Source organism: Hippocampus comes, unplaced genomic scaffold (assembly GCF_001891065.2).
Source record: "Hippocampus comes isolate QL1 unplaced genomic scaffold, H_comes_QL1_v1.1 scaffold71, whole genome shotgun sequence".
NCBI classification, from domain to species: Eukaryota; Metazoa; Chordata; class Actinopteri; order Syngnathiformes; family Syngnathidae; genus Hippocampus; species Hippocampus comes.
Genome location: NW_017805932.1, coordinates 961,037 through 981,705, shown reverse-complemented (window position 1 = coordinate 981,705; position 20,669 = coordinate 961,037). Strand labels below are relative to the sequence as shown.

General features: G+C 48.8%; 2 protein-coding genes across 4 annotated transcripts; both read left to right on the top strand.

Annotated features, from left to right (window-relative positions):
- Nucleotides 1-245: 245 nt before the first annotated feature.
- Nucleotides 246-11,072, top strand: LOC109528047 (MTSS I-BAR domain containing 1). 3 transcript variants are annotated; one of them, XM_019890317.1, is made up of 14 exons: nt 246-1,263; nt 2,801-2,862; nt 3,324-3,397; nt 5,348-5,432; nt 5,600-5,691; nt 5,770-5,844; nt 5,953-5,964; nt 6,036-6,193; nt 6,279-6,386; nt 6,455-6,552; nt 6,646-6,862; nt 8,155-8,274; nt 8,352-8,508; nt 9,265-11,072. In XM_019890317.1, exons 1-14 carry the CDS (start codon nt 1,195-1,197, stop codon nt 9,804-9,806), a joined length of 1,869 nt encoding a protein of 622 aa, XP_019745876.1. In that variant the 5' UTR covers nt 246-1,194; the 3' UTR covers nt 9,807-11,072. The 3 variants fall into 3 exon arrangements, with proteins under 3 accessions (XP_019745876.1, XP_019745873.1, XP_019745875.1); XM_019890314.1 differs by lacking the exons at nt 246-1,263; nt 3,324-3,397 and adding an exon at nt 1,305-2,692 and having other exon boundaries at nt 6,646-6,850; nt 8,352-8,529; XM_019890316.1 differs by lacking the exons at nt 246-1,263; nt 3,324-3,397 and adding an exon at nt 2,478-2,692.
- Nucleotides 11,073-13,190: 2,118 nt separating this feature from the next.
- rnf139 (ring finger protein 139) lies at nt 13,191-20,669 on the top strand. Its single transcript, XM_019890313.1, has 6 exons — nt 13,191-13,588; nt 14,975-15,618; nt 16,431-16,578; nt 16,658-16,764; nt 17,845-18,096; nt 19,380-20,669. The coding sequence occupies exons 1-6, from the start codon at nt 13,426-13,428 to the stop codon at nt 20,160-20,162; spliced, it is 2,097 nt and encodes a 698-aa protein (XP_019745872.1). The 5' UTR covers nt 13,191-13,425; the 3' UTR covers nt 20,163-20,669.

Sequence of the window (20,669 nt, the reverse complement as noted above, 5' to 3'; positions counted from 1 at the left end):
AACATCTCCCAATTTTCAAGTTTCTCTTGGGAGTGTCCAATTTCTGTCTTGTTGCGATGATCGATACATATTCGAGACCAAAATACTGTAGTTCAGAAAACTACTGCACTCTTTTGCGTGTATATATGTCATCTCTGGACGCTCGTAACTCAAAGCACTCAAATACCCAATTAATCCAATGAAATATTGTTCATCATTGTTCAACCCTCAAAACCAACAGGTTTTTTTAAAATATATTTTTCATTGATTTCTCTCTGCTCCTCGTCTAAAGGTTCTCATTTTGTTAGGCCGTTAACGGATAGGCCGTGTCTGAGAACATATCTATATGGGCGTGATGTTTGTATCGAAACCAATTGGACGTCTACGCTGAGCCACAAATGCCCATTCGACAATTTACACGCAGAATCATGATAAATGCACACACAACACACAAAAAAAAAAAAACGTGAGGAAATCGCTATTTGTCCTAGGCATCACGGTCCACGAGTAGAAAGTTTTTTTATTTGTACATTGTCCACCAGGTACTGCTGTTGTCAAGGTTCTTCCTCAACAAGCGCACTCAATCAGTTCAGTGACGTAGATTCCTGCATCATGTCATATGGAGGTGTATGGTCACACCGTTGAATTAAAGTAAAGCATAAAACATGGTCAAATTGCACAATGCAATATTGTAGAAACGTACACTCGGTGTTTTGTATTACAGTATGTAGAATGTTTTGTGTAGGTTACTGTAGTAGATTGTAAAATGGAGGAGTCCTTTAGAGTGGCCCAATCTGCACCCCGACCATTGGCCAAAATGAAGCCTCAATCTGTGGGCGTGGTCAATCTGACGCGCGCCCTCGTCTTCCTTGACGGGCGTGTCCCCGCGTCTCTCCAACCTTGTGAAAGAAGATGGCGAAGACGTTGGCGGTCCTCCCCGTTCGCTCCCCAAGCGCGTACCTTTTTCTCCTCCTCCGCCCTCTCCCCGCGGGGACACCGCCTCCATCTCCGCTGGGCGCCCACTAGACGCCGCCGGCCGCCCGCCCGCCGTAGGCCGCAGGGCGACTCTGGGGCACCGACAGCCGGGGAGAGAAGACAGAAAGAACACCGCCAGCCACCCCATCCCCGGCCCTTCCAGTGCGCGCGTGCGTTCCCGCTTGGACTCGCTCTTGTTATTAATATTATTTTTGGAAGTTTTGGATCGATTGAGTCAAGATGGAGAGCATGGAGAGGGAGTGCAGCGCGCTGGGGGGACTCTTCCAGAACGTCATAGCGGACTTGAAGGTTCGCGCACACACTCGTCGATTCTCATCATCATCATCATCATCATCATCATCGTCGTCGTTGTAATCAGGTGACGTCACAGGTGTCAAATCAGAAGAATTTGCCACACCCTCGTGCTGCCTCAGCCACAGGTGTTGCAAATGGCTCCCATGATGCATATCGGAACTATGCAGATCAAAATGCTCATTCCTGACTCCTTGATCATGACAAAAGATATTTGTAGTGGAACACTCCTGATCTCTGCAAAATCTAGAGTGATAAGAACGATAATCAGGATTTGGACTTGGCTTTTCTGAGCCGAAGTGGACGTGTTCAAATGTCTTCCACAACTTTACAAGGGTGACATTTTCCTCCATGAAAACAAGAAACCAGTTGATTTTGTTTAGCTTGCTTCCCTGATATTGATTGGCGACCACTCCATTGTTTGTATGTGCCTTGATGTTGACTGGCGACCAGTTCATTGTTTGGAAATGGCGTAATTGTGAAAATATTTCTGACTTTCAAATTCTATTTTTTTTTTCTTCACGAGGCTACCATTGCATTATTACAATTTCAATATTACTATTTCCTAATCAAATCACACTGTTATTATTTATGGGGGAAACAATGGTTATTTTCATTGTTCGAATAAGGATTATTGTTTTGGCTGCGAGAAAGCGACCGACAGGCTAAGCCTTGTCTCTTTTTTGAGGTTGGGTTCTAACCCATGTACGCACCTCCCTTGTTGCCATGGAAACACTGAGTTGATTGGCTGGCTTCTGTTCCTTCATCCCAATTGCCCCTGTTGTATGACATCTTTGGCCCATTCTGTTGAATATGAGCAACAACAACACCAATTGGAAACCAGCAGCCCTGGATGGATTCCTCATGGGACTTCAGACGGCTGCTGTTGCCACGGCGACAATTTATGTCCTGGCTGGTTGATGGATGTGGCGGCAGCCCTGCCCTCCCAACTGCCGGCATGCCAACAAAGACAGAGCGTGCAAATTGAATTCCATTCGCGAGGAGGGCGGCTCGAATAACGGCAGTGGCGTGAAAGCTAGACCAACAAACGGCAACCCTCAAAAAATACAAATTGGAAGTAGAACAACACTCCCCGAAACCCCACCGCACATCATTTCCTCTTGCCACTCTGCAGTGTTGCCATGGCGACGGTCGTCCATGCAGCTCAGCGCAGCTGGAGATGAAGAAGAGGGATGCGGGGGGGTGAAAAAGCTGTCAGACCACATGCCAACATTACACTTGAAAAGAGATACCATCTACAGACGGACAAAAGTATTGAGACGGAGCCTTCAGTCAATCCATCAGTCAATCAATCAATGAGAAGTTGGACTAGAATGAATCTTCACAGGACATCCAAGGAGACGTTTGTCCGGTTTGCCCCATATTTGGGTGAAAATTTGATGGTTTGGGCTACAAGGCCTGAATGGTGATTCTTCATCTCATGAAAGTTGGCCAGGAAAATATTTTTGATAGCCACCCATGTCATCATCATCATCATCATTATCATCATCTTGTTGTTGTGTTTGCTGTGTAGGGCAGTTATCCGGTGTGGGAAGACTTCGTCAGCAAGGCCAGCAAACTGCAGTCGCAGCTCAGGTAACCTTTCAGCATCTTCTATGTCCGTGGAGGCGGGGCCTCGGGTCACATGACTGGATTGGGGTCAGACTCCAAAGGGCGACTTTGCCACTTTTACTAAAATAATGCTTGGATTGGATGGCATAATAAGTGACTCCAGAATGGGGGAAGTGCGACCACAACCGAGGACACGCTGCATGTCTTCATGTCCCGTCGTCTGACCTCTTTGCAAAGATAACAAACGTCGCTTTGTTTCAAATATTTGTTCCCGGCAGTCTCCATCAACCGGCCAGTACGTGGGGACTGATTAAGATTGTAGGACTTAATGATGATTGACTTTCTTTTAGCGTGGACTGCACTTTTCCCTCAAGTAACTCGGGACTTGCTTGAGGAAGTCATTTCCGGGGGCCAGGGGGGGCAAAGCCGCATGAGTGGAAAGTTAGCAGTTGGCGGCGCGTGTGTGTGCTTGTGCTGTGTGGCAGGGCGACGGTGGTGGCGGTGGCGGCCTTCCTAGACGCCTTCCAGAAGGTGGCCGACATGGCGTCCGGCAGTCGAGGTAGTACCACATTTCTCATTTTGGCTCCATAAATTTGTTCCTACCACTTTCTCGTCTTTGTCTACTGACTCTTGCCTATTGGTGCCAAGGAGCTACGTGAGAGTGAGTTGAGGAGTTTCATTTGGCTCTAAGTGGTGCTTTGAATGCCCTATTGCGTCATCTTGACGGAAGAAAACCGTGGAGGGTTTCTTGTTGATCGATGTAGTGCATCGCCACCATCTTGTGGCCTAAGGTGACCTATCCAGCATTTGTTGATATGTGATCAACCATTGCATGGCGACCAGTCTGTTGATTGTCTATGGTCGCTGCTCAAAGTCAGGATTCGGTACCTGGATGGATACCAGATGACCTGATTTGGACTGATGCTCCTCGCACACTCATTTGGAAAATTCCAAGTCTGTATGAATGCCAAGTGCATTTCCATTGCCTCCTTTTGAAATGAAATAATCTGACAGTCATTTCTTAAGGGTGATGTGGGACTCCATTAAAAAAATGTCACGAGGTAGATGCGTACGATATCACTCATCGCAATTGATTACATCTCACTCTTTGACACAGCAAGCAAGAAAAAGACACATAATTGAAGGTTAAACAACAACAACAACATTCTGTTTAGATGTATTCTTTATCATCCGCAAAGAGCCACTCGGTGCCGTACCGATGAGCTGAGAGGAGTGGAGATTTCTCAATCGAGAGCATATCCGTCTTTCTGTCTTATTCCTTCTGCCATCTAGTGGAAGAGCATTCCATCGTTCTGCTTGGCATTGGATGTTGTCGGCATCGATAGATGAGCAAAAATAACCATTTGTTTCAAGACGTCCTCATTTTCAGCCCAAATAAATGAATTTGGAGCATTTGCTACAATCTTCGTGCTATCCGCCAACACACTCAGCTGTTCATGACATTGGGCTGTTATGTAATTTTGTGATGGTGATCTCACTTTGAGATGACGCAGATGACGTCTGGCGATGATGTGGACCAAAACTTGATTTGCCATTGCCAGGAAATAAGTAGCTCCTCAGTGGTCAAAACTGCACACCCCAAAAAAACTGAGTGCAAGACATCAAGAGTTGCTGGAACGTTTGAGTGCAAACTAAGAAAAGGAGGAGGAAGCTGGGGATGTGTGTGTGTGTGTGGGGGGGTCATTGGTGCAATGCAGCAGCATCACGGCCGCACCCTGACACCAGCGCTCACTCCAAAAAAAAAAAATCATCAGCAAATTACAACCCTTTATGTCATCGTTTCATTGAAGGAATTGACCTCCGCCTATCATTTTGTCTTTGTCATTTGGGAATCAAATGGCAAGTTTTCTTCACTTTCATCATCATTTTTCACCAAATTACGTGTTTAAACAAAGACAAAAATTGGACAATAGTTACACCCGCTCAATCGCATGGATTATGTGCCAGATGACCCCGCAATAAGCGAAATCCACAGCACAGATATATTTTAAAACCTACTTGATAACAAAATATTGTACGACGTTAAGTATATTGATCCACCTCTGCCTTGACAATAAACAAGCTTCTCATCTGGCGCTTTCTGTCGGCGTCAAAAGCGGGATTATATAGGATTTGACATTTCGTCATCTTCAGCAAAAATGATGCTGGGCTGCAATACTTGCCACTTTCATTCGTCTTCTTTCAAATGTAAAATAGTGTGCCACCATCTAGTGGTCCACAGTGGACTTGCATACAAAATAAACTGGGCAGCAGAACAAAAAGTTTCTCGGGTGCACCAAGAAATCCACAAAATAACAGGATCGCACCCCCCCCCCCAAACTAGGACGGAAGGGCATTTCACTGTTTTTGAAATAGATTCAGAATTCAGAACACTCCCAAAGAGCTGCACCTCACCTCCATAAGCTCAGGGGTGGAAAAAATAAAGTAATGAAGCTACCAGCTTGTTCATGCTTGAAAAGAAGACTGATTTTTGCAACGCGGTTGCCAGGGGCGACGAGGGACATTGGCTCAGCGCTCACCAGGATGTGCATGAGGCATCGCAGCATCGAGGCCAAACTCAGACAGTTCTCCACGTACGTACGTACGCGCGCATGCGCGAGTGTGTTGGACAGGTGTGGATGGCAGCCCCCTCTCAATCTTCCATCCTGTTGGCTTCATCTGACCTGGTTACATTATTTGATTTAATATTATATTGTGTGTGTGTGTGTGTGTGTGTGTGTGTGTGTGTGTGTGTGTGCAGGTTGTTTGTGGATTGCCTGATCAACCCCCTCCAGGAGCAGATGGAGGAGTGGAAGAGAGTCGCCAACACTCTGGACAAGGACCATGCCAAAGGTACACAGACGCACAGGCCCAGCAATAACCTGCTGCATGTCCTGCATTCATTTCGTGTGTGTGTGTGAATTGGGGCAGAGTACAAGAAAGCCCGTCAGGAGATCAAGAAGCGCTCTTCGGACACGCTGAAGCTGCAGAAGAAAGCCAAGAAAGGTGCGCTCAAAGCTGCCAGCTATCCCATGCCAATCCATGTTTTTGCTGACTGAGGTTTTGCTCATGCCTTGTTTGTGGCGCCGGCCCGATTTGCGACTCGCTCTTCAGCTGACGTCTTTGGTAAGCAGTCGTCGACCCGCTGACCACTCCATTCTTAGTCGCCCGCTCAGCGTTTGTCCTTCCGGGTGCAGGGCGCGGAGACATCCGGCCGCAGTTGGACAACGCCAAGCAGGAAGTGAGCGACAAGTACCTCCTGCTGGAGGAGGCCGAGAAGCAGGCGCTGCGGAGGGCCCTGGTGGAGGAGAGGAGCCGCTTTTGCTGCGTGGTGGCCATGCTCAGGCCTGTCGTGGTCAGCCACAAACCGTACACCCCACGCAAACGTCAACGCGCGCGCGTCTGACTGTTTGTGGCATGCGTGTGTGTGTGTGTGTCAGGAGGAGGAGATGTCCATGCTTGGCGAGATCAGTCACCTTCAGACGCTGACGGACGACCTGAAGACGTTGACCATGGACCCTCACAAGCTGCCAGCCTCCAGTGAACAAGCACGTCCTTTCTTCCTCATTTTTTCCTCGTCCTCCCCCTTCTACATCTTCTTCTTCCTCCCTCCCAGGTGATTGTGGACCTGAAGGCGTCCGAATGCTCCTGGTCCTATCAGACTCCGCCCTCATCTCCAAGCACCACCGTGTCCAGGAAGTCCAGCATGTGCAGGTTGGTTTCGCTGGGGCGCAACCAAACCGAGCCCCGATCGTTGTCCGCTGCCCGCTTGCTAACGGCTGACGGGCGGCTCTTTTCTCTCCGCAGCAGCCTGAACAGCGTGACCAGTAGCGACTCTCGCTCCAGCGGCTCACACTGCCACTCTCCCGCCTCGCATTTCCGCTACCGTGCCTCGTCCTCGTCGGCCCTCCCTCAGCGGGCGCCGGCTCGCCTCTCCTCGGTGTCCTCCCACGACTCTGGCTTCATCTCACAGGACGCCCCCCAGTCTAAGTCGCCCTCGCCCATGCCTCCGGACCCCTTGCAGGTGCGTCCATGCGTGCCGGTTAGACTTGCACTACGAGGGATGACACGTCATCATAATTTAGCCTTTCTGATTCCACCACAAACGTTTTGAGGCGACGGTTGCATGCGTGCATTCTTGTTTTCACCTTTAGTTGTCCAATGGTTTTGAGCGTCACGCCCCCTCCCCTCTTGCTTCAACAAGACCGCCGCCTCCACACGCCATACTTTCCCTCCTCGTGCTCCTCCGCCACCACCACCTCAACCGCGTCCCCGCCGTCCTCTTGGTCGCTCTCGCCCATAAGCTTTTCTCGTTTAACCGACTGCTGATCTGTGATCTCGTTGTGCCGAGTCCCGTTCCGGAAGGTCCTTTTGTTCTCCGCTTGTCCCTCATGGCTGTCTCATTGACTTCAGCGTGTGTGTCACTGTAATCGGCAAGAGTCGGATGGAGGCTACCGGACTCTTCTTGGTACTTGAAAGGCTTATATACCATATTGGCCCGAATATAAGACGGCCCTGATTATAAGACGACCCCCTCTTTTTCAAGACTCAAGTTTGAAAAAAGACTTTTTGAACACCAAATTAATTTTTATACAGAAAATAATTACAGTACACCTGAAACAAATAATTCTAACAATATATTTGAGAGAAAAAGCATGTTATTTTGCCTCATTCAAATCTAAAGTGCAGTCACATTCGTAAATGAATAGCTTCTGGTTTTTGAAATGTAAATTACATCATAACTTCTCCTCAGCTGCCGGTTAACCTGGCCGATCTTCGACCCACTTTTCTCCAGATTGTCACTACGTTTCTCCATTTTTTGTTATCTCTTCTATTATTTTCTTCTCTTTTCTTTCATACCGCTATTTTTAATTTTTCTTCTTTGTGCTACCGCTATTTTTATTTTTATTCTTCGTGGCAGGGGTTCACTTTGGCCTGGGGAGTCAAGTTCAGCATTTGCTTCGATGATATCTGGCGCCATCTAGCGTCGTGAATGGGTATAATGTCTAGACCCCGAATATAAGACGACCCCCACTTTTTCAGTCTTATTTCAATGCAAAAAACACCGTCTTATATTCGGGCCAATACGGTAGTATTTTTCAGTGTAGATTTCTGTCCCTTTATTTCTCTGTCGGGTATCGCGGGTGGGGGGGATTAGGTTCAGAACTGAGGAAGCTTTTGGCATTCAAGTTGAAATGTCTTCAGCAAGCAAGAAGAGTCTACTCTCCTCCTCCTACTTTTTGCAGATTGATTCCCTTGTTAGCTTAGCAACATGCTAACAACTCAACACCATGCATTGCGTCCTAACATTGCCAGGACTGGGTCAAGCCCTTATTCAACGCCCCGAGGAGGGTGAAGGAGAGGAGGGAGACGATTGAACCTCCAAAGGAGGAATTGCACGTAGGCAAAGGAAGCCCCCCTGTGACCTCCTCCAAGGTTTTTCATTCACGTCGGCAGAATTAGGATGAGCTTCGGCAAACTCTTTCATTCTTCCGTGTTTGGTTTGCGCGCAGGACGACAGAGAGGCCCACGTGGAGCTGGCTAAGGCGCTGGCCCACAGTCTCCACTTGGACTTTCATGGCTCCAGCAGGGACTCGCTGCATGGATCCAGCGGCTACAGCAGTCAAACCAACACACCATGTTGCTCGGAGGATGCTGGCCCCACGCAAGGTGGGCGGGCACCCCAGTGGGGTGAGGTTTGAAGCTGCTAGGTCGAGCCTTTGTGGAAGTTGGGTTACGGAGGCTCGGGTGGGGAAGGTTTGCTTTGATGGAGTTCGATGTAGTGGGTTTAGCATGCCAAGTAGGATTTAGTGGTCAATAGATGGCGCTGGCTGGCGCACAGCCCCACTGCTGATGTTGGTCACATTATTTTCTTGAAAGACAAAAAATGAAATAAAAATATTCATAAACTATGTTGATAATGTAAGGCTACCTACATTTTTTTGATAAGCATGATAAATAAGGTTCGGTTAACTGAAGCCGGGCGGCCTCGTAGTTAGCACGTTGACTTCACAGTGCAGAGATACCAGGTTCAATTCCAGCTCCGGCCTTCCTGTGTGGAGTTTGCATGTTCTCCCCTTGCTTGTGTCGGTTTTCTGCGGGTACTCCGGTTTCCTCCCACATTCCAAAAACATGCATGGCAGGCTGATTGAACACTCTTCATTGTCCTTAGGTGTGAGTGTGAGTGTGGATGGATGCTTGTCTATGTGTGCCCTGCGATTGGCTGGCAACCGCTTCAGGGTGACCCCGCCTACTCCCCGAAGACAGCTGGGATAGGCTCCAGCACCCTCCGCGACCCTAGTGAGGATGAAGCGGTTCGGAAAATTAATGAGTTAACTGAAGCCAGGCCAGGGTACAGGAGTTATTGTGGACTTGGGCGGAGTTAGTATATATCGTGATTTATCGCCCAATGTCTGTTCCCTTCAGACTGCGACTTCTTCTCCATGGGAGCGGATCACGAAGGCGATGACGTGAACATTTCGCCCGGCGCCTCGCAGCCCAGCGACCCCTCTCGGTCCTGCCGCCCATGGTTTGGGTCCAAGCGGCCCCCGTCTGCCCGCGTGGCCCCCAGCCCGTCTACAGTGGTCCCGCCAGGGGTGGCCACCATTCGCCGGACGCCGTCCTCCAAACCCAACCTGCGACGCCCGTCGGCAGGCCTCCCTTTGGGCCCAATCCCCATCAAGCCACCCACGGTGCCGGTCAAGACGCCCACCGTGCCGGACCACCACGGCTTCCCCGGGGCGAGGACTTCCAAAGACGGGCGCACCCCACAGACCCCCGTGAGCCCACCAAGCACGCTTCTCTCACCAGGGAGCAGCGGAACCTTTTCGCCTCGCTTGGATCCTGGCCAGCTTCTGGAGGAGACAGAACACGGGGACGGCGTGGGCGACTTCCTGGCGGCCATCCGGCGCGGCGTCCATCTGAAGAGGACAACCACCAATGACCGATCGGCACCCAGGATCCACTGAGCCGAACATTTCGTGGCTGCGCTTTCCGACTTTATGAAGCAACGCAAACAAAAGTTTCCCCAATGCTGCAACAAAACGGACAATGTGAGTCACGCATTTTTCCATTTGGGAGGGTCCCGCTTCGCCCTTTAAGAGCCAACTTTCCTGGCGGACATTTTTTTTTTTCAGGATGCGCCAAACGTTGAGTGGCATGTGACTCAGTGTCATTCTATGACTTTTAGGATGTCTTTTCTTTTGCACGCTCTCCGCTTCAAGTGCCAAAACATGCTCCAGTATCCCATTTACGTATTGTGCTTTCACTCAGCCGTCAAGACAAACGTTGAGGACGGGACGCTGGAGTTTGCCTTTTGTAAAGTGAAATTGTTTTGGCATGTTGTTGCTCTTTTTACCCCCGCCGAGGAGGCCGTGTTGCCGATGTCTACGAAGAGCTAGTTCGATCTCGCTGCGCTTTGCTTCCTGTACGATTCGTAACTCGATAACCGATGATTGTGTTTTTACAGCTTTTTCTTTCGAGGCGTACAGAGGTCAAGTCAGGTGGGGTTTAATATTTATTATTTTCTACACTGACATGTTGTGGATACATTGAAGTGTGTGGGTGTGTGTGGGTGTTTGTGTAGTAATATATATACATATATTTGACTAATGGGCTAAATTTAACGATGTTAGAGTGTTATGGTAATAGACACGCTCGTATTGCACCATCAGGAGGGGAGAAGGAAGCTCGAAGAAAACTGGAGGATATTCCATCCGCTCTGCACACAATGGAAGCGAATGATAAGTTAGGCGAGTCGGTGAGTGTCATGAATCACCAGTGAAACGCGGGATCGCCTTGTACGTGTCAACTGTTTCCGGCCAGTCCAAACTGAAGTGCGACATGGCCCGGAAAGCGTCACTGAGCTTGTTGAGTGTCTGATAGTTTCCATTTGTGTCGGCCACCCATACGGACTCTGTTTCTGCTGTCAAGTCAATGCCATGTATTTGTTCCCGTGTTTTCCGATGTAATGTTCTTCACAGTCAGATGTCCTGTCGGAAACATTTCCTGGCCGGTGTTGTCCCTCCAACCGCATTCACTTGTTCGGACAGGACCGAACCATGTTTGGTCGCGGCGTTTTCTGACACGTCAGCGTGAAAACTGTTTGATGGGCTGTATAACCTGCAGGCTTTGTCCGTCATGCGGCGGATGTGCTGAGCAGATGAAGCTAAATGTGACGAGCCTCCAGATCTCATCGCAGCTTCGGAGAGTTCAGTCGAGAAAAAAATAATAATAATAATGTTTGTCTGGTCAACTGTGTTTGTGGTTGCTGCTTGTCCTCACTCACTGCGTGTCTGTGCAGATTGTCAGTCATTCAGGTTTTATTCATCTGCAAAAGTTTAACAGAGGCGACTGGGCTCTTTGCCTTTGATCCAAACATTTTGTTGTTTTGCTCATATTGGTGGCAAAACGGCTCCTTTGTGGCCCCTTTTTCCAACGTGCAGTAGCGAGACGGTGTCAGGACATTGTTGAAAGCAGATGATCAATCTCCTACTCGCCATTTGCAAAACCAACTCTTTGTTTAGTTTGGTGCCATCTTACAGCATCTTGGTGCCGAGGAACCATGTTGTTGTGCACTGAAGAGCTTCATTTAGACAAAAGTAGTGCTTTGCCACCATCCTGCGGTATCTATGGGTGATTCCAAACGTTTTCAGGGGGCGTGTCAATTATCCACGGATTTTCGCAATAAACGGGGAATACCATAATGGCGTAAACCTTCTCGTCCGTTTCGAGACGGTCTTTCTTGTCCAATTAGGCAGCAGTCATCTCTGTCCAGAATTTGTACCTGATAGTCCGCAAAGAAATGTCCTTTCCTCTTTCGAAGACGCAGGTTGCCAGCGATTCCTGGACCCCAAGGAGAATGCCCCCTCCTATCGGACTAATAGGTAGAATCCGCAGGCCAGCATCAGCCCGACGGCCAAGACCACGGTGGGATTGTTGATTTGGTCGCAGGCATGGCAAAGTCGTGTCCACGCAGGCGATGGCTCCACCAGCCGGTCCACCTTCTCTGAGATGGCGCGCATGCGCGCGCAGATGTCACGCAGGCTTTGGCGCAGCTCATCCAGGTCCATCTGGGTCTGCCGCTTGATCTCCAGAATCATCTGGTAGAGCGTTATGTTGACCTGCTGGCCATTCCTCGTTACCTCGAACATCTCGCGGCGGAAGGCCTCGATGTCCGCCGGGCAGGCATCCATCCTCCGGAGGCAGCGCTATGTGTGCTCGTGGCAGGAGGAGGGCCCGAGGGAGGCGGGGCCCAAATGTGCCAACCCAGCTCTCGAATTCCTCCATTCGACAGCATGACAAAGGACAGCTCACCTCTCGTGCATCATGTGACCAAAGACCATTCAGGTGATGAGCAGCTGTGTGATGTCATATTAAGGGCAGGCTATGGGAAGACGGTCGTTGCCATAAAACTTAGCCTCATTTGGCTCGTGGGGAGCCAGAGTGTCTCCAAGCTGACCTTGTTCGAAAGAGGATCAACACCTCAATTATGACACTCGGTGATTGAGAACTGAACCTGAATGGAAGTGAGGCAAGTAAATAATGATATCACCGGTGACGATTCATCGAATTCAATCCGGCAGTTTTCCACATATTGCTTGGCATCATTGGGTTCTCAGCTGATCTTGAATGAGAGACAGGATAGAGCCTGCCTGTCTTATGTAATTGTGCTTTGAGGCTAACAATGTACAAAAACAGCAAGTAGGTGAGTTTTCACAGCATAATGGAAGATAGGTTCCCCCAAAAGATCTGGGAATCATTCATTGTGACAAATTTCTCCCCTAAAATCTGCAACAAAGCTGAAATGGGCAATGTTGCTAGTAGACTGATGCAAGCGTCGAAAAAGCGCAAATTGATGAGTTTCTCAATGAGGATGGGTTGCAAAAAAACATTTGAGAATCACCAATTCTGAATAGAGTACCCCTAAAAAATGGTCATTGTGAAAATGTCAAAAAATAAATACTTTGGAAAATTGGCAGTTCATGTAATGACTTAGAAGCAATCAAATAGGCGAGTTTTTCGGTATTTAATGGAAGATAATCTCCAAAATAAAAATCTGAATTGTGAATATGTCCCCTTACTCCCCAAAAAATCCAAACAAAATGAACAAGGGAATGATGGCACACCGCATATGACATGTACTCATTGGTTATAAAAGTTTTTGATCACATTGCATTTGTGCACTTGTTTCAGATTTTCAGAGTGATTCCAGTTGGACAGAATATTCAGACTTTTGGGACCTTTAGTCGAATATCGCACTATATTCCTGCAGTTAATTTTTCCCCACAGCAGAACGAGAAGGTGAATTTTGGTGGTTCTTTGCTTCGTCGTTGGGCGGGGCGCAGCGTCTCACACTGGAGTGCAGTCGCGTACTTTGCACCAACGAAGGAGATGCAGCAGGGAAAAGTTCAAGTGGCCCAACATGGCGGCCGCGGCTCGTAGCTGCCAAACCAAGCGGTGCCTGAGCTAAGCCCGGCCGAAGACGACAGCCTGTCAGCGGGCGACTTCCATGCCTGTCCCCGCTTCACGGACGCGCCGGTACCCCCCCGGAGCCTCTGGCATTGTTATCTGCGAGCACGAAGCCGCATGGCGTCCTCGCAAGGACGGCTAGGCCAGCAGGCCTTGGCGGTGCTCGATGTGGCTCTGCGGGTCCCCTGCATCTTCATTATCGACGCCATCTTCAACTCGTATTACGAGCCCGGTCCGGGTTGGGCCGGTACCGCCGGGAGCGCTTTGTTCCGAGTCGTGGGTAAGTCCGACAGACAGCAAGTGGCACGCACGCGCGTCCAGTAGCGACCAGCAGCCGGGCTAACGTTAGCCAGACGCGCAGCTCCGTCACCTGTCAGTCACACGCCAGCCCGACAAGTTGACAGCAACGGCAGCTAACTTGTTCGCAAGACGACGCACTCGTCTTCTTTGGAATGCCAATTGCGTCCTTTAACCATTCTCGTTTGAGACAACGCAAATGTGGTCGGCCACATCCGCCGCGTGTTGTCAAAGTTTGACACCAGTCTCGTTTCAGGATGCGCGACCGTGACAGGCTCTGATTGCCCCTGTGCAAGGTGTAAACTGAAGCAAGTTTGCAAGGCAGTCGTGATACAGATGACATACACACAAAGACTATCGGGCTGTCCCGATTTTAGCCTTCCCGACCAAGGATGCCAAATGCCAAATTATTTGGTGCTTTTGAACTTTGCCCGGCCGTTTGGGGCTAAAATCATAAACGGGATTCAAAATTCAAATCTCTAGGGTGAAGGGGAAGCTGACGACTTCCCGAGTCATGATGACTTCGTGAATCGTGACGTGACAGAAATGTAGCCAATCAAAGAAGCGCCTTGATTGGCAAACAAGGAAGCGGCCGCAAAAGAAAAACAAAGAGGTGCTTCCGGTATTCTTTTGTCTGTATAAAAGTGGGTACTCCACGTTGCAAGAAAGTAAAGAACTAAACCTTTTTTTTTTTTTTTTTGTGGTCACGTAAGATTTTTGCCGTGAAGAACTTTATTCCCAGCTAGGGAGAACAAAGTCTCTTGGTTAGCAGTCCTTTGCTGCCATCTCGTGTCAAACATGTAAAAAAAGAAAAATTACTGCACTCGACAAAAACAAAACAAAATAAAAAAAGCCGCTCACACTTCGGGCTGGGGAAAAAGGCAACTAAATTGGATACGTTAGCCACAAAAATGTTTGCCCTGAAGCTTCTCCGACACCATGTAAAGACAATGGCAGCGTGCAGACACTTTAGTACGTTTTCCAACTCACATGACGTTCAGTCTTTTACCTCGTTTTGTTGGTCGAAACTTGATACTGCAATCAAATAGATCAGTCAGATTTTCCGGTCAGTCCAAATCCATCCGATATTGCTAATCTAAGATGAATGAATAATCAACAGGCAAATCGTTTCTTAAAACATTAAATGGTGCCCTTTTAACAAAATGCAACATGGAACGTTTAATTTGGTGATTCTTTAATGTACCATAAGGAGCTCACGGGGCATGTTTCACTGATTTTCAGTCCAGTGAGGTAAAACTTGGATAATGGCCACGTTGTGGTCGTGAATCACTCATGTTGACCTTGCATCCCAGACCTTTCTCTCACGAGTTGTTTGGGGAAGTTGTGACAAATGTCCGGTCTTTCCCAGGCGTGCTCGTCTCCAGTGTGGTGCTGCTGCTGTCGCAGAAAGCCTTGTTCAAGTTCTACACCCTCTTCCTAGCCGTGGTCCTGGGCGCGGCGGCCGTGCTGGTCAACTATCACGCGACCTCACACACGGACTTCTCCAGCGCCCGCTACAAAGTGGCGTTGGGCTGGCGAAACGGCCCCACACTCTGGCTGGGCCTGGCCACTGTGCAGCTGGCATTTGGCGTGGCCTACGTTTTCCTCTTGGGCCTGCGGTCGTCGCTGGCCGCCCTGGTTGTCCTAGACGTCATGGTGCCTGTGTGGGGGCTCATGATGGAGCTGCCCCCGGACGTGCGGCGACTGGTCGCCGCGTTCTCGGGCGCTGCCCTGGCCCTCAACACGGCCGCCTGCCTGGCCGCGCGGCTCAAGTGGTTCTACTACTCGTGCCGCTACGTCTACCTGCTGGTGCGACACATGTACCGAATGTACGGCCTGCAGCTGCTGCTCAAGGACACCTGGAAGAGAATCCGCTTCCCAGACGTGCTGCGCGTCTTCTGGCTGACCCGCGTCACAGCCCAGGCGCTCATCCTGATCTATGTCATGCAGGCGGTGCGACGGGAGAGCGGCGACGCCACGGGCGGCTATCCTGACCGCAACTCAGACACGCAGGTAAAAGCTGCACAGTGGCGTTCGAGTCCAGTTCTGCTCATGGGTGTTGACCACAGTCACTCTACTTGACTCCAGTCACACTTGCTAACTAATTTTAGGACTCTGGATTTACCGTTTTGGCCCGAATATAAGACGGCCCTGATTATAAGACGACCCCCTCTTTTTCAAGACTCAAGTTTGAAAAAAGACTTTCTGAACACCAAATTAATTTTCTTACAGAAAATAATTACAGTACATCTGAAACAAAATGATTATAACAATATATTTGAGAGAAAAAGCATGTTATTTGGCCTCATTCAAATCTTAATATCTTAACATTTAAGTATGTAAACTAAAGTGCAATCACATTCGTAAATGAATGGCTTCTGGTTTTTTAAATGTAAATTACATCATAAGTTCTCAGCTGCCGGTTAACCTGGCCGATCTTTGACACACTTTTCTCCAGATTGTCGCTATGTTTCTCCATTTTCTGTTATCTCTTCTATTATTTTCTTCTCTTTCTCATCGCTATTTTGTATTTTTCTTCTTCGTGCTACTGCTATTTTTATTCTTCGTGACAGGGGTTTGCTTTGTCCTGGGGAGTCAAGTTCAGCATTCGCTTCGATGATATCTAGCGCCATGCAGCGTCGTGAATGGGTATAATGTCTAGACCCCAAATATAAGACGACCCCCACTTTTTCAGTCTTATTTCAATGCAAAAAACACCGTCTTATATTTGGGCCAATAAGGTACTTCGGATTTGGCGTTCAAACCTTGAGACGTACACTTCTTGCTCCCATTGATGGAAGCCTTGTGTCACCCTCACCCGTCAGGGTTACCTTCTGAGCTGGGATGTGTTGTGGGACGTGACGAGCAACCTGATCATCTCCGGCTGTGACTCCACGCTCACCGTCCTGGGCATGAGCGCTGTCATCTCGTCAGTGGCGCACTACCTGGGCCTCAGCATCCTCACCTTCATTGGTGCGTATCAGTGAGCTTTTGCACCCCTAGAAAATGTTCCCCGGTCATTGAACGACGGGCGCCGCCGTGTCTCGTTCAGGTTCGACGGAGGAGGAGGATAAACGTTTGGGCTTCGTGGCTCCGGTGCTGTTCTTCATCCTGGCTCTGCAGACCGGACTCAGCGGCCTGGACCCCGAGGAACGCCTGGTAGGACACAAGAACTCGTCGGCTCATGTCAAGGTGCAGCTGGTTTGGTTAGATCAGTCATCCATAAGCTTTCTGGAGCCTTCTTGTTTGCTCTTTGTGGCAGTCTTGCTTTTTCGTGGACAGCCCCACAATGTTTTGTGGTTCAGTGAAAAATCAGACAGTACTGTATTGGCCCGAATAAGACGGTGTTTTTTGCATTGAAATAAGACTGAAAAATTGGGGGTCGCCTTATATTCGGGGTCTAGACATTATACCCATTCACAACGCTAGATGGCGCCAGATATCATTGAAGCGAATGCTGAACTTGACTCCCCACGCCAAAGTGAACCCCTGCCACGAAGAAAAAAAATAAAAATAGCGGTAGCACGAAGAAGAAAAATAAAAAATAGTGGTAAGAAGGAAAAGAGAAGAAAATGATAAAAGAGATAACAGAAAATGGAGAAACGTAGTGGCAATCTGGAGAAAAGTGGGTCGAAGATCGACCAGGTTAACCGGCAGCTGAGGAGAAGTTATGATGTAATTTACATTTCAAAAACCAGAAGCCATTCAGTTATGGATGTGATTGCACTTTAGATTTGAATGAGGCAAAATAACATGCTTTTTCTCTCAAATATATTGTTAGAATCATTTGTTTCAGATGTACTGTAATTATTTTCTGTATAAAAATTCATTTGGTGTTCAAAAAGTCTTTTTTCAAACTTGAGTCTTGAAAAAGAGGGGGTCGTCTTATAATCAGGGCCGTCTTATATTTGGGCCAATACGGTACATTATATTGCATGTGGTGCCGCAAAACCTGCGACACATTTGCCGTTTTTCCTTTGCAGCAAAATGAGTGATCAAGTACATGTTGTTGTCCCTTCATGCCACCGTATGTGGCTGGCAAAACTAAATGATGATAGGCTGCGTGTACCCAGTAAACTGGGACTGAGCCACAACAGATGCTCCTCGCTGTACAAATAGTTATACAGTCGCAATTTTATTATTGTGTTCACATATTGAGCCCGATGTTGTTATTATCATTGTTTGTCAGTGCTTCATGAAGCTTCATCTCATCATCACTACCCTGCCGTTTTCCCAAAGGTGCGTCTCAGCCGCAACATGTGCCTCCTGCTGACAGCCATCCTGCACTTCATCCAAGGAATGACGGACCCAGTGCTGATGTCGCTCAGCGCCTCGCACGTGTCCTCCTTCCGCCGCCACTTCCCCGTGCTGCTGGTGTCGGCGGCGCTCTTTGTGCTGCCCGTGGTGCTCAGCCATGCCCTCTGGCACCACTACGCCATTAACACCTGGCTCTTCGCCGTCACCGCCTTCTGTGTGGAGCTATGTCTCAAGGTACGGACCTCCCGCTTTTTCCCCCCGCCAGCTGTCACGGGCTCCGATGTGTTTTGTTTTTGTTGCAAGCCAAAATGTCAATTTCAACCTAGCTTCTGAAACACTGCACTACTCAAGTCAAGTGGGAGGGAGGGGAAAAAAAGGCGGGGTGGAATCAGTGGCATTTTGGTTTACCGAACTGGGGAAATTGATTTGATATCAGCTGAACCTCGACTTCTGTCGTAAGTCCATCCCAATCGTAATCCAAACCTTTTCACTTCCCCATTGAAGTGCCACAAGAATTTGATGAAACAAAATGTTACGGCCTTATAAAAATAGAAATTGTACAACATAACATTGAAGGAAAGAAAAAATATATATATTGTGTGATGAGCCGAATGGAGAGTCACAGGCAGGCTGCATGTTTGGCCTGTGAGGGGGAGTGGCTTACTGAGTGACATTGTTAGTCTGGACTCTGGGTTTGTCCTGTTCATGATCCTTGTGAGTATATTCATTTCGTCAGCTTTTCATTTCACTCAGCTGATTATTACCATATTGGCCCGAAGATAAGACGGTGTTTTTTGCATTGAAATAAGACTGAAAAAGTGGGGGTCGTCTTATATTCGGCGTCTAAACATTATCCCCATTCACGACGCTAGATGGCGCCAGATATCAATAAAGCGAATGCTGAACTTGACTCCCAGGCCAAAGTGAACCACTGTCACTAAAAATAGCGGTAGCACGAAGAAGAAAAATAAAAAATAGCGGTACAAAAGAAAAGAGAAGAAAATAATAGAAGAGATAACAGAAAATGGAGAAACGTAGCGACTATCTGGAGAAAAGTGGGTCGAAGATCGGCCAGGTTAACCGGCAGCTGAGAAGAAGTTATGATGTCATTTACATTTTAAAAACCAGAAGCCATTCATTTGCGAATTGATTGCACTTTAGTTTACATATTTAAATGTTCAGATATTAAGATTTGAATGAGACAAAATAACATGCTTTTTCTCTCAAATATATTGTTAGAATCATTTGTTCCAGATGTACTGTAATTATTTTCTGTATAAAATTTGGTGTTCAAAAAGTCTTTTTTCAAACTTGAGTCATGAAAAAGAGGGGGTCGTCTTATAAGAGCCGTCTTATATTCGGGCCAATACGGTATATTGTTATTATATATAATAATATATAATTATATATAATTACAATATCTGTAATTGAAAGTTTGGCTGGCAACACAAAGTAAAAACTTAACCAAGAGCGCAACGGATGAAATGACGGCGTCGCCATTTTCCCGCCGGGACCAGGTGCTGGTGTCGCTGACAGTCTACGGTCTCTTCATGGCGGACGGCTTGTCGGACGTGCTGTGGGAGAAGCTGGACGACTACGTGTACTACGTGCGCTCCACGGGCAACATCATCGAGTTCCTGTTCGGCGTGGTCATGTTCGGCAACGGCGCCTACACCATGATGTTCGAGTCGGGCAGCAAGATCCGCGCCTGCATGATGTGCCTGCATGCCTACTTCAACATCTACCTGCAGGCGCGCAACGGCTGGAAGACCTTCATCAACCGCCGCACCGCCGTCAAGAGGATCAACTCCCTGCCCGAGCTACGCGGCGACCGTCTGCGCCGCATCGAAGACGTCTGCGCCATCTGCTACCAGGAGTTTGCCACCTCGGCGCGCATCACGCCGTGCCACCACTACTTCCACGCACTCTGCCTGCGCAAGTGGCTCTACATCCAGGATAGCTGCCCCATGTGCCACCAGAAAGTCAACGTGGACGACGACGCCCGCGACAGGGACGTCTTCTCCAACAATAACGGGGGCTACGCGCCGCCGCCGCCGGAGGCCCCTGCCGCCCCGCCGCCGGTGGAAAACCCGCCCGCTGACGCCCAGCCTGTCAACAGGGCGGCGCCGGCCGTGGCGGCACCGGGCACATTGGCGGCCGTGGCGGGGGGCCTTCACCACGAGCTGCTGGAGGACAACGACAGCATCGAGTACGACGACGACGACTGGGTTGTGCAAAACGGGGGCACACCTGTCGAGGAAGAGTATATGAACGATGACACAGACTCCACAGATGACTGAGGGTGGGGTGGATTATTTAAATTGACTTTCGCTTCTTCATTGAAGAAGGAGTTAGGGATGATATTCAGTTTCGGGGTTCACCCGAAAAACGTGTGCATGAGATTTGCCTGCTTGCGTGGGGCAAATCCTCCCGGTGATGTTTCCTTGAGCACCATTTGGCGTTGTCCACGTGGCGAATCTTCGTCGTGGTGTGCGCGCGCGGCGACAGCCTCGTTTTGATCAAGAAGGACTCAGTCAACGCGTCCCGCGTTCTCTCTTGTCCAATCAGCGCCGAGCTGAGGCGTCTGATGAGCCGCTCCTGGTCTCTTGTGCGACCGTGCCTCCCATTTTATGTACGTTCTTGTACATGGGACTGATGTGCTGAATCAGCGTCTTTTGCTTCTGATCCCAATTACGTTTGACGGGTTTCTTTCCCCACAATTTAAAAAAAAGCATCAAGGTGGTTCTGGTTGCAACTGGACTCCTATCGGTTTGTTAAAATGTTCCTTTCAGCTTGAGCCCCCCCCC

Bases quoted from the DNA above. Each gene is read 5' to 3' on its own strand.
- LOC109528047 (XM_019890314.1), top strand. From the start codon at position 2,460: ATGCGGGGGGGTGAAAAAGCTGTCAGACCACATGCCAACATTACACTT. The intron at 6,387-6,454 runs GCACGTCCTTTC...CCTCCCTCCCAG, and splicing joins TGCCAGCCTCCAGTGAACAA to GTGATTGTGGACCTGAAGGC. The intron at 8,530-9,264 runs GTGAGGTTTGAA...TGTTCCCTTCAG, and splicing joins TGGGCGGGCACCCCAGTGGG to ACTGCGACTTCTTCTCCATG.
- rnf139 (XM_019890313.1), top strand. From the start codon at position 13,426: ATGGCGTCCTCGCAAGGACGGCTAGGCCAGCAGGCCTTGGCGGTGCTC. The intron at 16,765-17,844 runs GTAGGACACAAG...GTTTTCCCAAAG, and splicing joins TGGACCCCGAGGAACGCCTG to GTGCGTCTCAGCCGCAACAT. The intron at 18,097-19,379 runs GTACGGACCTCC...CGCCGGGACCAG, and splicing joins GTGTGGAGCTATGTCTCAAG to GTGCTGGTGTCGCTGACAGT.